General features: G+C 34.2%; 1 protein-coding gene across 1 annotated transcript in view; it reads left to right on the top strand.

The window, feature by feature from the left end:
* Positions 1-12,915, top strand: part of XPR1 (xenotropic and polytropic retrovirus receptor 1) — a 157,039-nt gene that overhangs the window by 89,524 nt on the left and 54,600 nt on the right. The window contains exon 3 of the mRNA XM_072946006.1: positions 2,598-2,699. Coding sequence (XP_072802107.1) covers positions 2,598-2,699 — 102 coding nt within the window. The remainder of the gene's footprint in view (positions 1-2,597; positions 2,700-12,915) is intronic.

Raw genomic sequence — 12,915 nt, 5'->3', positions numbered from 1 at the left:
CAGTTCATCCAACCCTGTTTGTTATATAGTCCATTCTTTTCTCATTGATTTGAAACCTCTTTATCTTAATCTCAATTTCTGTGTATGCGTAGATCTATTTCTGGACTCTCTATTGTGTTCCTTTTGTTGTGTTTTTCAAATTTCTTTACAAATAGTGTACTTCTAATTACAGTAAGTTACTGTATCTTCTGAAATCCGAGATGACAAAGATTACATTTTCTTTCAGTTAATTTATTTTGCACAGCTACTCTTCCTACTTTTACCTATAGTTTTTTCCCTCTTTTCTCTCTATTTGCTATTACTTCTTATTGTTGCTGTAATCTTACTCTACCCTCTTCTGATTTGTGGCTGTTAAATTACATGTGAACTAGAAAACTAGATAACAGACTGCTGGTGTATTAGATAAAATAGTCTCTAAATCGATGCAATGAAGAATTCACATGAGATTGATTTGTGGGTAGAACGTTTATGCTTTCATACATAAAATTTATTACATACAAGTTTCTCAGAGGCTTAGATTTTTTTTGTTTCTAGGTTCTTAGCAATATTTGCTGAATATGCAACCTATATAAAAACATTCATATGTGTTAAAATTATTTTTCAATTGAAGTATGGTTATTTTACAACTTTGTGTTAGTTTCAAGTGTACAGCCAAGTGATTCAGTTATTTATATTATATATATGTGTGTGTGTTCCACTATAGATTATTACAAGATATTGATTATAGTTCCCTGTGCTGTACAGTAAATCCTTATTATTTATTTATTTTGTATATAATAGTGTCTGTTAATCCTATACTCCTGATTTATCTCTTACTCCCTAAAATTATTTTTAAAACAGAAACTATGTTTAAATCACTTTGCTAAACAACTTTATTTCCATCATTTTATGTTAATGAAAGTTGCCTTTTAATAGGGAAACAAAGTAAATATAACCAAGCTCATTTTTTGCTTTGGGTTTTTCTTTTCTAACAATATAATAGAGTATAAAATTAAAATGAAAAAAAAGCAGGTAACTAAGTAGAGTAAGATATTATTGTTATTCTAAATAGCTGTAGCCACAAATGCTGTTACTAGAGCAGCATCTGTTACCATGGAGCATCTTTAACTCAAGGTCAGCTTGAAAAAAAGCTCTGACCTGCTTTAGGCTTTGAAAAGATAATTCTCACTGACCTTGGGTAGCTATAGCCTTTATTGTACCTAAATTGCTGAGCTTACATGAGGAACTTAAAGTAGCCATCCCTTTTTTACTGCAAAATCCATAGAATCTTACATTAGCTGTTCAGTTCTAAAGCATAAGAAATAGAGAATTAGTAGTGCTATGTTATTTTACATTTATGTATTCAAATTAAATGAATAGATTCAATATGCTTTTTAAAACTTCACTTTAAGCTTTTGTTTTTTTAGAGATATCTCTTGGTACTGTGAATTAGTGTGTGTGTGTGTGACATACTACTTAGAGAAATACTATTTTTCTTATTTGTGGACGTGAATTGTTTAAAAATTTCTGGGATTGCACTAAGATTTGGAGCATCTGGGAGACATAAAAGAACCTGTACTTTAGAATTTCTAGACATTTCAAGCATAGAGTGCCCCCCAGAGATCTAGAAATAGGATAGGTCTAAATTATGATTAGCATCTGGAATCTAGTCAGAGCTCACTTGGGCAAGAAACATACCCTTTTAGGCGTGGGGTTTCTGAAGATATGTGTGTGTGTTTATGTGTGTGTGTGTGTGTGTGTGTGTGTGTGTGTATCTGTATCTGTACTACAAGATTGAGTATATCGATACGCTATGTGACGGAACTCACAAAGTGGATCCTGCCTGCAAAGACATATATTGATTGGCCCACACAGTTTTAAAAATACTAGATTTATATGGCTCCTCCCTATCCGACAGCCTGGGCAGCAATTAACTAGATGGGCTTGTGCTCTCCAGTTCTCCAGAATCCATACCGGTACTTATCCTGAATATGTCAGTTGCTGTTTATCACATTTGCACAGTTGCCCACTTGCTCAGCTCATTTATGTTCCTACCCAACAACTGAAAGTTTGGAATATCTAATTTATAACCATCGTCAGTCTTCATCTCTTTCTTTGTGTCTGGTGCAACTAAGGTAAAAATGAGTAGATAGCAATTTAATATAGTTAGAACAATCAACTCATTTTTTTCCCAGAAGTACATTATTCATGTTCTCATTTTCTGTTGCATTTTTAATGCAATACTTAATCCTGAAATTTTTAATCTATTCTCTGCTGAATCCTCCTGATTTTAGCTTCCAACACCTTGACTCTGCCTTCATCACCTCTGTCTGCAGTAATGTCTTCCTTTTCTGAAGTCTTAGAACACTTATTTTCTCCACACTCTTAATAAGCTTATTATAGTAGAAATTTAGAAAACCTCATTCAATTAAAAAACATTTGTGTTCCTGTGAAGAGGCCTTTGATCAGCCTTTTCTTAATATGGTTCACAGTTCATTTTTTTCAAAGAAATATGTATATTGTCTTTTGAAGACTAAGAAAGTAGTAACTTAAAATTTTATTTTTCTGGTTTTCTGAATTGGCCTTTGGACATTAAATATTGTTTTCCTTGCTTTCAGTTACAGATGAGGACACAGTAAAGAGATATTTTGCCAAGTTTGAAGAAAAATTTTTCCAAACCTGTGAAAAAGAACTTGCCAAAATCAACACGTTTTATTCAGGTAAGTAGTTTTTTGGTACTAAGAAAGGAGAAACTCTGTCATGTCATTGTTGAAACTTCCCTATCATTTTTAATTTGGAGCTTATTTTTCTTGCTATGTTGTAATTAAGGCATATTTTCTTTAGCTGAAGTAGGAATGCATCACTGTTTGAGCCTTATATGGTCATTGCCTAGAGTCTCTTTTAGTTGCAAGGATTTCAGGACCTCAGTGATAGAGCTTCTTTATTGCCCAGTCCAAAGCATTAAAGAGTCAGAAACTTGATTTTATCATTTGTCTCAGGTCTGAACGACTCAGTTGCACCTTATTAACTATGTCAGTTTTATGCCTTTCTGTTGCATGGAACACTCATCCATCTCTAGGGCACGGTGTCCAGAGTGGCACCTACAAGGTGCTATTAGAGTTGAGAAGAAAACATTACAATTTCTATTTATTTATGTCTGACCATTTAAAAATTTGTTTTTTATATATGTTTATTCTTGTACTCCTTTAACTTCTGTTATTCCATCTCACAGAACTCATATTCCTTGACTGTCATTCTGTTCCTGTTGACCAAGCTCCTCCCAGTATTACTTCCATTTCCATCAGTTCTTGTGCTTTTCATCCCTTTACCCTCATTGCCTTGCATTGCTTCTGCCTAGGAAAACTCCAGCTGTGGACAAACCCAGCCTTTTACCTTCTTCATGTCTACCTCCAGGCTGCTTAGGACAGCTGGAAAAAAAAAATCACATAACAGAACAAATTTGAAGCAGTGTAAATTCATTGTTGCATTCTTAACTATGTTCTCAAAGCTGGCTGCGGGTCCTAATCAGTGCGCTTTTCCATGCTCCAAAACCCATGCTTTTCTAAACCCTATACCATTCTCTTCAATTCTCTGATCCAACCATCTTCCCTGTAATGCTCATTATACCTCCTGCTTTACAAATAAAAATAAAGACCTTCAACTCCTATTGGTGTGTGATATTTAGGCAGATCTATGCTACTCCCTGCCCCCAGATACCTATGGACGTTCTTACCTTTATTTGTTTTCCTCCAATATTTGTAGAAAAGATATCCATTTTCAGTCCATGGTGTGTTCTACAATTATTAACTGAATTTCAGCCCCTGGAGACCTTATTCCAGAAATTATTTCCTCTAAGATATACTGAATAAATGCATTATGAACTTCCCTTTTTACTGGTTTAGTCTCCTTAGTAAGTCATCCCCTTCAAACAGAAAGTAAATAAATAAAAAGGAAGCAAATATCTTAACTCCTTCTCACTTTTCATTTATGGCTGGATTTCTTCCTAGGCAGAGGGAGCAGTTTATACAAAAGCACAGCTGTGAAAGGACACAGCGTATATACACGCCCTTTTCACTAGGTTGTAAGTACCTAGAAGGCCAAGACAGAGCAGAAATATTATTTGAAACCATGCAGATGAATAGATTTTCAGCAAGGGAAAAAATGAACAGAAGGTATTGTACTGTTCAAGGCCAAAGATAATTTCCGCAAGTAGGAAGTAAGAGGATAAAGAGGGACCAGCAATGTAGATAGAGGAGAGGGCAGCTGTATAATGTAGAATGAGTAAGAAGAGACTAAAAGAGGAAGGCATTTCTAGTGGAAAGAGTGTTTAGACTGAGAAAAGGATACAGTCTAGAAAAGGCTGTAAATGAGAAATATACAAGGTCAAGTTTATTAGCATGTTTCTTTTACTGTGATTGTTCTGGGAAAGATCTCTACACCCAACTCTAAATGGATAATTTAGATCACAAAAAATAGATAATGCTTCTTAATTTACAAAGAAAAATATCTACTCTTAACAATAGACATATATTTTATGTTTTGAGTTACAGTAAATAATATACAAATAATGACCCCATTACACAGACAAATGTGTATGTGTTATGTATGTTTGCATACATCTGGATGTGTGTGTAAGCAATACATTTGATTAAATTTTTTTTCATGAAAATAATACTTATCCTTACTACTTATATTCTGTTTTCTCTATTTCTATTTGATTTTTAAAATGCTGACTTATGATACACTAAATCGCTTCATTACCCCATATTGAGTTACAAGCCTCAGTTTGAAAAATGGTATCTTAGACTTGGTTACTTTTCAAAAATAATTTTAGGCTTTCTACTGTTAAAATTTGGGGAGCTGTGATTTAATGACTTCCTTTTTCTTTATGTATTGGCAAGGCTGTTAGGGCATATCTCTTGATGTCATCATAGACTAGGTACAAATTGATAGTCTTCAGACTGACTTTTTGCCAGGTCAGGAAGTGATGGGTAATATGAAGACATGATCGACAGAAATAGAATTTGGCACTTTTCCTAGACGGTATCATTTTTCTGCTTATTTAGCTTCCTTCTCCATGGCAGATTGTCTTGTAGACTGCAATCCTCAGATACTAGGGCACATGAAAAACTATAAATAATATAGGGGTGAGTTCATCTTATAAACCTGCCTCCACTCAGTTACGTCTCACAAATTATTTAATGGTCACCTAAAAGTGGTCATTTTTTAAGTGAGATATAATCTTGACTGAAACCTTTAGGAACCCAAAACAAAATGCTATAAAAGCCAAATAAACAAAACATAGAGTGCATACTACTAAAATACGGATATTTATTTTCGTACTGAGTCTGTTTCCTACCAGTTACATTTTGGATTTTTGAATTATTTTTTGAAAGATGTTTACCACATAACCTTCCTAGGCCTCTATGTACCTACTTGTAAAAAGAGCAAATTGATTTCCAGCACTTAAGGGTTTCACATGTGAGGAGTCAAGAGCTATTTCCAGTATTTCACAAAACATAATGTAAATTATTTATTGTTCTTTAATTTTTATTACATATTTTTGGTTAATAAGACATGGGTATTTATTTAGATTCGTAGATAAAATCTTCAAACATTTGAAGACCATGAAAAGAGAGGAAAAATTTTCTTTTTTGAGAGGGAAATTTTCTAAAGGAGGGTTCCTTTTGGTGGTTAACATTGCTAATCAGTGACCTAGAAATCTCCTAGGTCTTTCCTAGCACTGAAAATGATATTAATCAATACAAACTGAAGGTTGTAGTGTTAGAAACCTTTTTTTGTGCTGACCAGCAATGAATGTCCTTTTCCATTGGGAATACTAATTACTTCATGTCACATCTTTCTGTTTTCTTGGACTAGCTTGTTTTCTCCCTCCGTTTAAAATACTTGGCTTCTAAGCCGTGTTTTTCCATGCCTACATTTTAAAAAAATCTTAGACTATATCTGTTGCTTTTAATATTCCATAATTCAAGCAGACAAGCCCTTTTTATTGGTTGGAATGTTTTAAATAGCTAAATGCTTTTTCCTTTGTTTTTAAACAATTTCAGTTTTTTTCTAGCTTGTCCTAATTTTTTTGGCTTCAGTTTTTATGTTAGGAACTCACAACCCTGTTATGTGCTTTTTCCTTTCTGTACCAAAAAGGAGGGAGGGAAGGAAGGAAATTGCAGTAGTTATTTATAGGTAGAAAAATTATGGTAATAGAAACAGATTTATTTCTTGGCTGTAAAATATTTTTAGTCTCCATGTAAATGTGAGACCATAGTTATTCAAAACTGTGCCTATTATACAGTTATTCGTATAATCCTATTATACAGTGTTTTGCTATATATTTTTCTTTATTCTTACTGAATTTGAAGCACTGTATAACCACTGAGTATGTGTAATGAAACATAAGAATCTCTTTCACTGAAATGCTAAATGTTTATTTTACAGGTGATTATATGTATCTAGTACCCACATATTTAAACTATGACTTAATAACTAGTTTTGCTCTTTCCTTATGTGTATGTTAAAATGTCAGTTAAATATATTTAATTAAGTAGAGTGACCATAGGTTTGTAATATTGTTTAAAATTCTGTTGTCTTAGAGTTTCTTCCTATGTCTTTACAACAGAATCAGTTACTTAAGAGCTATTAAATGTTGGGAGGATCGGGGAAGTTGGGGAAGTAAATCAAAGCAGCTAGTTTGGCTTGCTTTCTTGTTAACACATCTGATGAAAATTTAAATTACAATTTATGTTCTATCCACAGTAAGTGTTGCTTTCTTCATTTTGTTAAAAAAAAAGTCATTGATAGATTTCTATTAAAAACAAGTCATGGGAAACCAACTTCCTTTTCTTTCTCTTTTCTTCTTTCTTTCCTTCTCCTCCCCTCCTATTTTTTCATTTCTTTATTTCTAAGACTGAAAGAATGGAGAATGCCTAGAGTCATGAGGTAACATAGTTTCAGGATGGCATCTTCACAAAAAAAAAACAGACTATCATCTAAATCAGCATTCTTTTAAACAGTTACAGATTGCAACCCAATGAATAAATGGATCAGGAAATTACAATGTTTGGGGTTACCACAGGCGCTTTTTAAAATATAAATAAAATATAGTGGAATGGAAAATATCAGAGTACATCTAATTTATTTTCTTATGGATTATATCTATTTTTAAAAAATTTATGTACAACATGATACTTTTATTTTAGAGTTTTGCAAAGTACTGTGGAAATAGACATGAAGAAGCCTTGACTTTACTTGGAGGAAAAAAGGATTGAGGAAAAGCCTCCAGAATAAGTACCATTTAAATTGGGTCTTTGAAAATGTATGGGCATTTGCCAAATGCTCTTGGAGGAGTGTGTTTGGGGATGGCTGTTGGGGGAGGTGGTGGAAAGAGGTGAAGTAAGGGGATAGTTGGACAAGGAAAAAGCCTATCCAGATGCATAGTGCATTAAATTACGTGACAGATAGCAGTCCACTGAGGCTTGAGTCATAAGAGAATAAGGAGCATTGTTATAAGACAGAAAAGTGGAATGGAATAATAGAATTTTTTTTCACACATGGAGATTTTAGACTTACGTATTTGATGTGTAACAATTTCAGGTAATAAGAATTCCAGATAAAAGCAGTGGGAAAATTGCATGTAATGTAACAGTATTAACTGTCCTGAATCATCTATGATGGGTCAACATTTTTATAAACTTACTTTATATTTCAAGTTAACAGTGAAGTCCATAATTTGAATCAGCAAATGGAAACATTGCAAGACAAATAAACACAATAAAAGTATTCTAAGACATAAACTTTATTTTATCAAGAATTATTCTTCAGTTGCATAACAATATAATAACTTTGTTATTTTGAAGATACCTTGTATTTCTAAAATAACTTTTCTAAAAATAAAAATAAATATACAAGTCTGGTTAAAACTGAAAAAGATCTTGTTAACCTTCATTTTAGCTCTTTGAGGAACACATAGGTGCTTGAAAGTTCTTAAATGGTTATCGGAAATTTTTATCAAATATTTTATTATATATGAGCTTATGGAATTAAGTGTATATTATTAAAATAATAATCTGTTTTTATTTAGAGTTGCTTGATTCATTGGCATGAATAGAAATTGGAATTTATTACCAAAATCAGTATTTTTAAAATTACTAGTACTCATTTTTATTTTTTATAACTATATGTGTAGATCTTCATTCATAGACCAAAATACATTATAAGTACACATAATACCTTTTTTAGGTTTTGTGCTGTCCCATGTAGTTGAGCTTTTTGGAGCTCTGACTCTAGAAAACTGAGGTATCATTGCAAAATAGATTTGGACCCTTGTCAAAGCAGTGTTTCTCATCCTTTTTAAACCTGTGCCCTTTTTTTGTAATTGTAAGGAAGGGCTTTAATAAAATTCATCCATCGTCCTTTTCCATTCCTCCTTTTCCATTCCTCTTCCTGAGTCTCGTTTCCCAGAGGCAAATCCTTTTATCCAGCTTCTTGAAATTTCTTCCATATTGCTGAATAACGTTCCTTCATTTGTTAGCAGATATATTATCTGTTGACTGTTGACTGTTGAGGACTTTGCATGTAGATGACCTTCCATCTCTCAGCACCTCCTCTTCCCTGTGTAGCTGCAGGATTTGTTTTATACTAGAACACATACATTTTTAAACAGGGACCTCTGTTTCTTGTTCCATCAGCCATGGCCAGCATCTTAAGGCCTGCACTCTCATACCAAAGATTTTAGCCTTCATCCTGCGTTTCCTCTTACCATTCTCTCCCCATCCTAGTCTCTGTCCACAGTATTATATTTTTTAAATTGAAGTATAATTGTATAGTATTATATATTATGGGTATACAGTATAGTGATTCACAAATTTTTTAAGATTATACTCCATTTATAGTTACTATAAAATATTGGCTTTATTACCCATATTATACAGTACATCCTTGTAGCTTATTTTATGCCTGATAGTTTGTACCTCTTAATCCTCCACCTCCGTTTTGCTTCTCCCCCTTCCCCCGTGGTAACTACTAGTACCTTCTCTACATCTGTGAGTCTGTTTCTTTTCTGTTATATTCACTAGTTTGTTGTATTTTTTTAGGTTCCATATGTAAGTGATATATTACAATATTTGTCTTTCTCTGTCTGACTTATTTCACTCAGTATTGCCCTCCAAGTCCATCCATGCTGTACACCAGAAACCAATACAACATTTTAAATCAGCTGTACTTCAACTAAAAAGCAAACAACCAACCAACCGATCTGTTTAAAATACAGTCAGACTGAACAGACATTTTTCCAAAAGAACAAATCTAGATGGCCAACAGGAACATTAGAAGCTGCTCAGCATCACTAATATCAGGGAAATGCACATCAAAATCACAGTGAGATACCATCTCATCACACTTGTCAGAATGGCCATCATCAAAAAGAACACAAATAACAAATGTTGGCAAGGATGTGGAGAAAAGGGAACCCTTGTACACTATTGGTGGGAATGTAATTTGGTGCAGCCACTATGAAAACAGTATGGAAGTCTCTCAAAAACCTAAAAATAGAATAACCATATGGCCCAGCAGTTCCACTCCCAGGCATATATCTGAGAAAAACAAAAACATTAATTCAAAAAGATACATACAACTGCTATTAACAGCAGTATTATTTATAAATGCCAAGATTTGGAAGCATCCCAGGTGTACTTCGATAGATGAATGCATAAAGAAGATAGCTTATATATGCAGTGGAATACAATTCACCCATAAAAAAGGATATTTTGCCATTTGTAGCCCTTCATTCACTTTTTTTTTTTCACTTTAAAAATCAGAATTTTGTAACTGGCATAAACATTTCCTTTGCATCAAAAACAACAAAATACCTACAAATAAACTTAACCAAGGAGGTTACCTATACTCTAAAAACTGTAAAACATTGATGAAGGAAATTGAAGATGATACAATGGCAGAAATGTATGAGGTAATGGAAATGTTCTAAAATTGGATTGTGGTGATGATTGAACAACCCTACAGACTTACTAAATAGCAGCAAATTGTATGCTTACTGTAGGTTAATTTTATGGTATGTAAAATATACCTGAAAAAACTATTTAAAAATAAATTTTTCATTATTTCAAAAATGAAGATTATAGAGCCATTGCCCTCAAAGAGCTCACAGTTAGTAAATAAAGCAAATATATAAACAAAAAATTATATACAGTGTTCTATGTATGCATGTACATAACCTTAAGGAGGAAGCTTCAAACTGTGTCTGAGCGTTGCTGGGCAAGAAAGATTTTACATAGAAAGTGATATATGTGATTAGCCTTGTAAAATAAGTAAGAGGTTTGCCAGATGGAGAGGCCATTTGTTTCCTGGCTTATTGCTGGCACACAGGTTCTTTTTCTTTCCAGTTTTTTGGACTTCCTGCATTGTAAAAATCCTTGTACTGAAAGATGTAAATGATTACAGAATTTATGTATTGACAACTCTGGCTGAGGAAGCTAAACACTGTGACCCAAGAAGTTCTGTACTGTTTTTGATCATGAGGATAATAAGACAAGCACATATGCAATAGAAATGCTTAACTTGTGTAAAAAGAACCTTGAGATTCATTTTCCCTTTGACTTAAGTGTGAAATTTGAAAATAGGTCAATAGTTCTGTTTCTTACAGTATGAAAGACTACAGAACAGTAAAATGCTATATAAAATGTACAAATTATCAGAAACAAAATAAAATATATGCTTAATATGGCTATAGACATAAAAGAGAGTATCAAAGCCATGAGCAAAGAATAAGAAACTATCAAAATTGATTTTTAAAAATAATTAGAAAATTCTTAAATGAAAATATAATCATTTAAATCAATACCTTAATTAAACTGAATTAGGTAGAGCTTAAGAGAGAATTTATAAACTGGAAGTTAGAACTGAAGTAGTTACTCAGAATGCAGCACAAAGAGGTAGAGAGGAAAATATAAGATATTTTTAAAAACACAGCAAGGATGTCAAGAAGTGATATATAGTTGATGTCTATGATTTGCGTTTTCCACTACCCAGTCAATATTTCCTTTGCCCACAGCCCGTACCTTAGCTGGCTAGGCACTGTACTGGGTGGAACAACCCAAACTTTAATTCTTCAAGGGGGTGAACCCTCAGTAGTTCTCTTTTTTGATTGCTTTAGTTTTCCATTAATTTTTAGTATTGGTCATGTAAAGTACTAGGATGTGTTCCAGAGAGTCTCCTGGGTTGTAGGCGCAATCCTCCTTGCTTCTGTTGTGTTTTATCTGTTCCCCTTGGTAATTAGAATCAATCGCCGTAACCAGTAAACATCTTCTTTGCCTGTTGGTTCAGTGGTTTAATGAGCCCAAAATAGCCAGATGGCAATCTCATCTTCCAGTTCAGTAGCACCATTGTTGTGTTCCTCTGAAAAAAAAGCATTTCCTCTTATGAACTAGCCAATAAGCAAAGCTCAAGTTGCTGATTGGGAAGCAGAAATGATGCAAGTAGATGATGAAGTATAATAGTGAAAGGAGCCACCACTACTTCCACTCAGTTGATTTCTAGACTGTGTATTTCGGCTGTGGGTAGGACAGCACTGTGTAATATTGCATTCTTAAGTATTCTTAATACTGCATTCTGTAAGAACCCCACCCTTTAAGAGTTTTGTCTCCCAGCTCATTTCAGTCAGCCTTTCGTTTAGGTCAGCCATTCCCGAGCATATGGTAAAACCATTTTAGTCCATGGATATGCCCATTGCTTTACTGCCATGAAAATGGAGAAGGCATTCCAGTCAATGTAGTGCTAGCACAAGCATTATAAGCTAGGAAGGCACGAATACATATCATGAACCCATTTGTTTCAAAGAGGACAAATCTCTGCCCCCTACATCCAGTGAATGCAGCCTGCCACTGGCTGGCTGACCGGTTCCCATGAGGAAGGGTAGCGTTTCTGGGGCTCACTGCTTGTCTCTACTGCAGGTCAGTAGCTGCGTTATGAGACACATAGCTACGTGCCAGAGACTGCTGATTTGCTCCAATGATGATACCACATCCAGACTAGCTGCTCCCTTTAGAGTGACCACTGGAGTAGGTTTATAATGATCTATACTTATTCTTCAGAATTCATCCAACTTCTGCACAGACTAAACAGATGAATTAGATGGAGATTCATTTAAGCAGTAACCTAGGTGCTGCTATGAAGGATTTTGCAGGTATAATTAAGGTCTCAAATCAGTAACATGAGAAAGTGAGATTATTCCAGGTGAATCTGACCTACTCATGTAAGCCCTTAAGAGGGACTGAATTATTCCTAAGGAGAGAGATTCAAAGCATGAATACTCATAAGGTTGTACAACCATCACCTCTATGTAACTCCAGAACATTCATCACCCCCCAAAGACTCTGTACCCATTAACAGTCACACCCTATTCCTCCCTCCTCCCAGCCCCTGCCAACCACTAATCTACTTTCTGTCTCTATGGGCTTGTCTGTTTTGGACATTTCATACAAATGGAGTCACACAGTTTTATGGCATTTTGTGCCTGGCTTCTTTCACTTAGCGTTGTATCTTCAAGATTCATCCAAGATGTATCGTGAATTGGCATTTCATGCTTTTTTAATGGCTGACCAATATTCCACTGTATGTATATATCATATTTTGCTTATCCATTCATCAATTAATGGACATTTGAGTTGTTCCCACTTTTTGACTACCATGAATACCAGTTTGTGTATGTGTACAAGTTTTTGTGTGAATGTATGTTTTCAGTTCTCTTGGGTATATACCTATGGGTCGAACTGTTAGATCATAAGGTAGCTCTGTATTTAACCTTTTGAGAACTGCCAAACTATTTTCCAAATTATGACACAGCTCTACCATTTTGCATTCTCTCATCACAGCTTTTAAATTCTGTATCTTCAATCTTCATCTGTAAAA

This window comes from Vicugna pacos, chromosome 21, assembly GCF_048564905.1.
Source record: "Vicugna pacos chromosome 21, VicPac4, whole genome shotgun sequence".
NCBI classification, from domain to species: domain Eukaryota; kingdom Metazoa; phylum Chordata; class Mammalia; order Artiodactyla; family Camelidae; genus Vicugna; species Vicugna pacos.
Note: the sequence above shows the minus strand (reverse complement) of the source record. Positions and strands in the feature narration are given on the sequence as shown.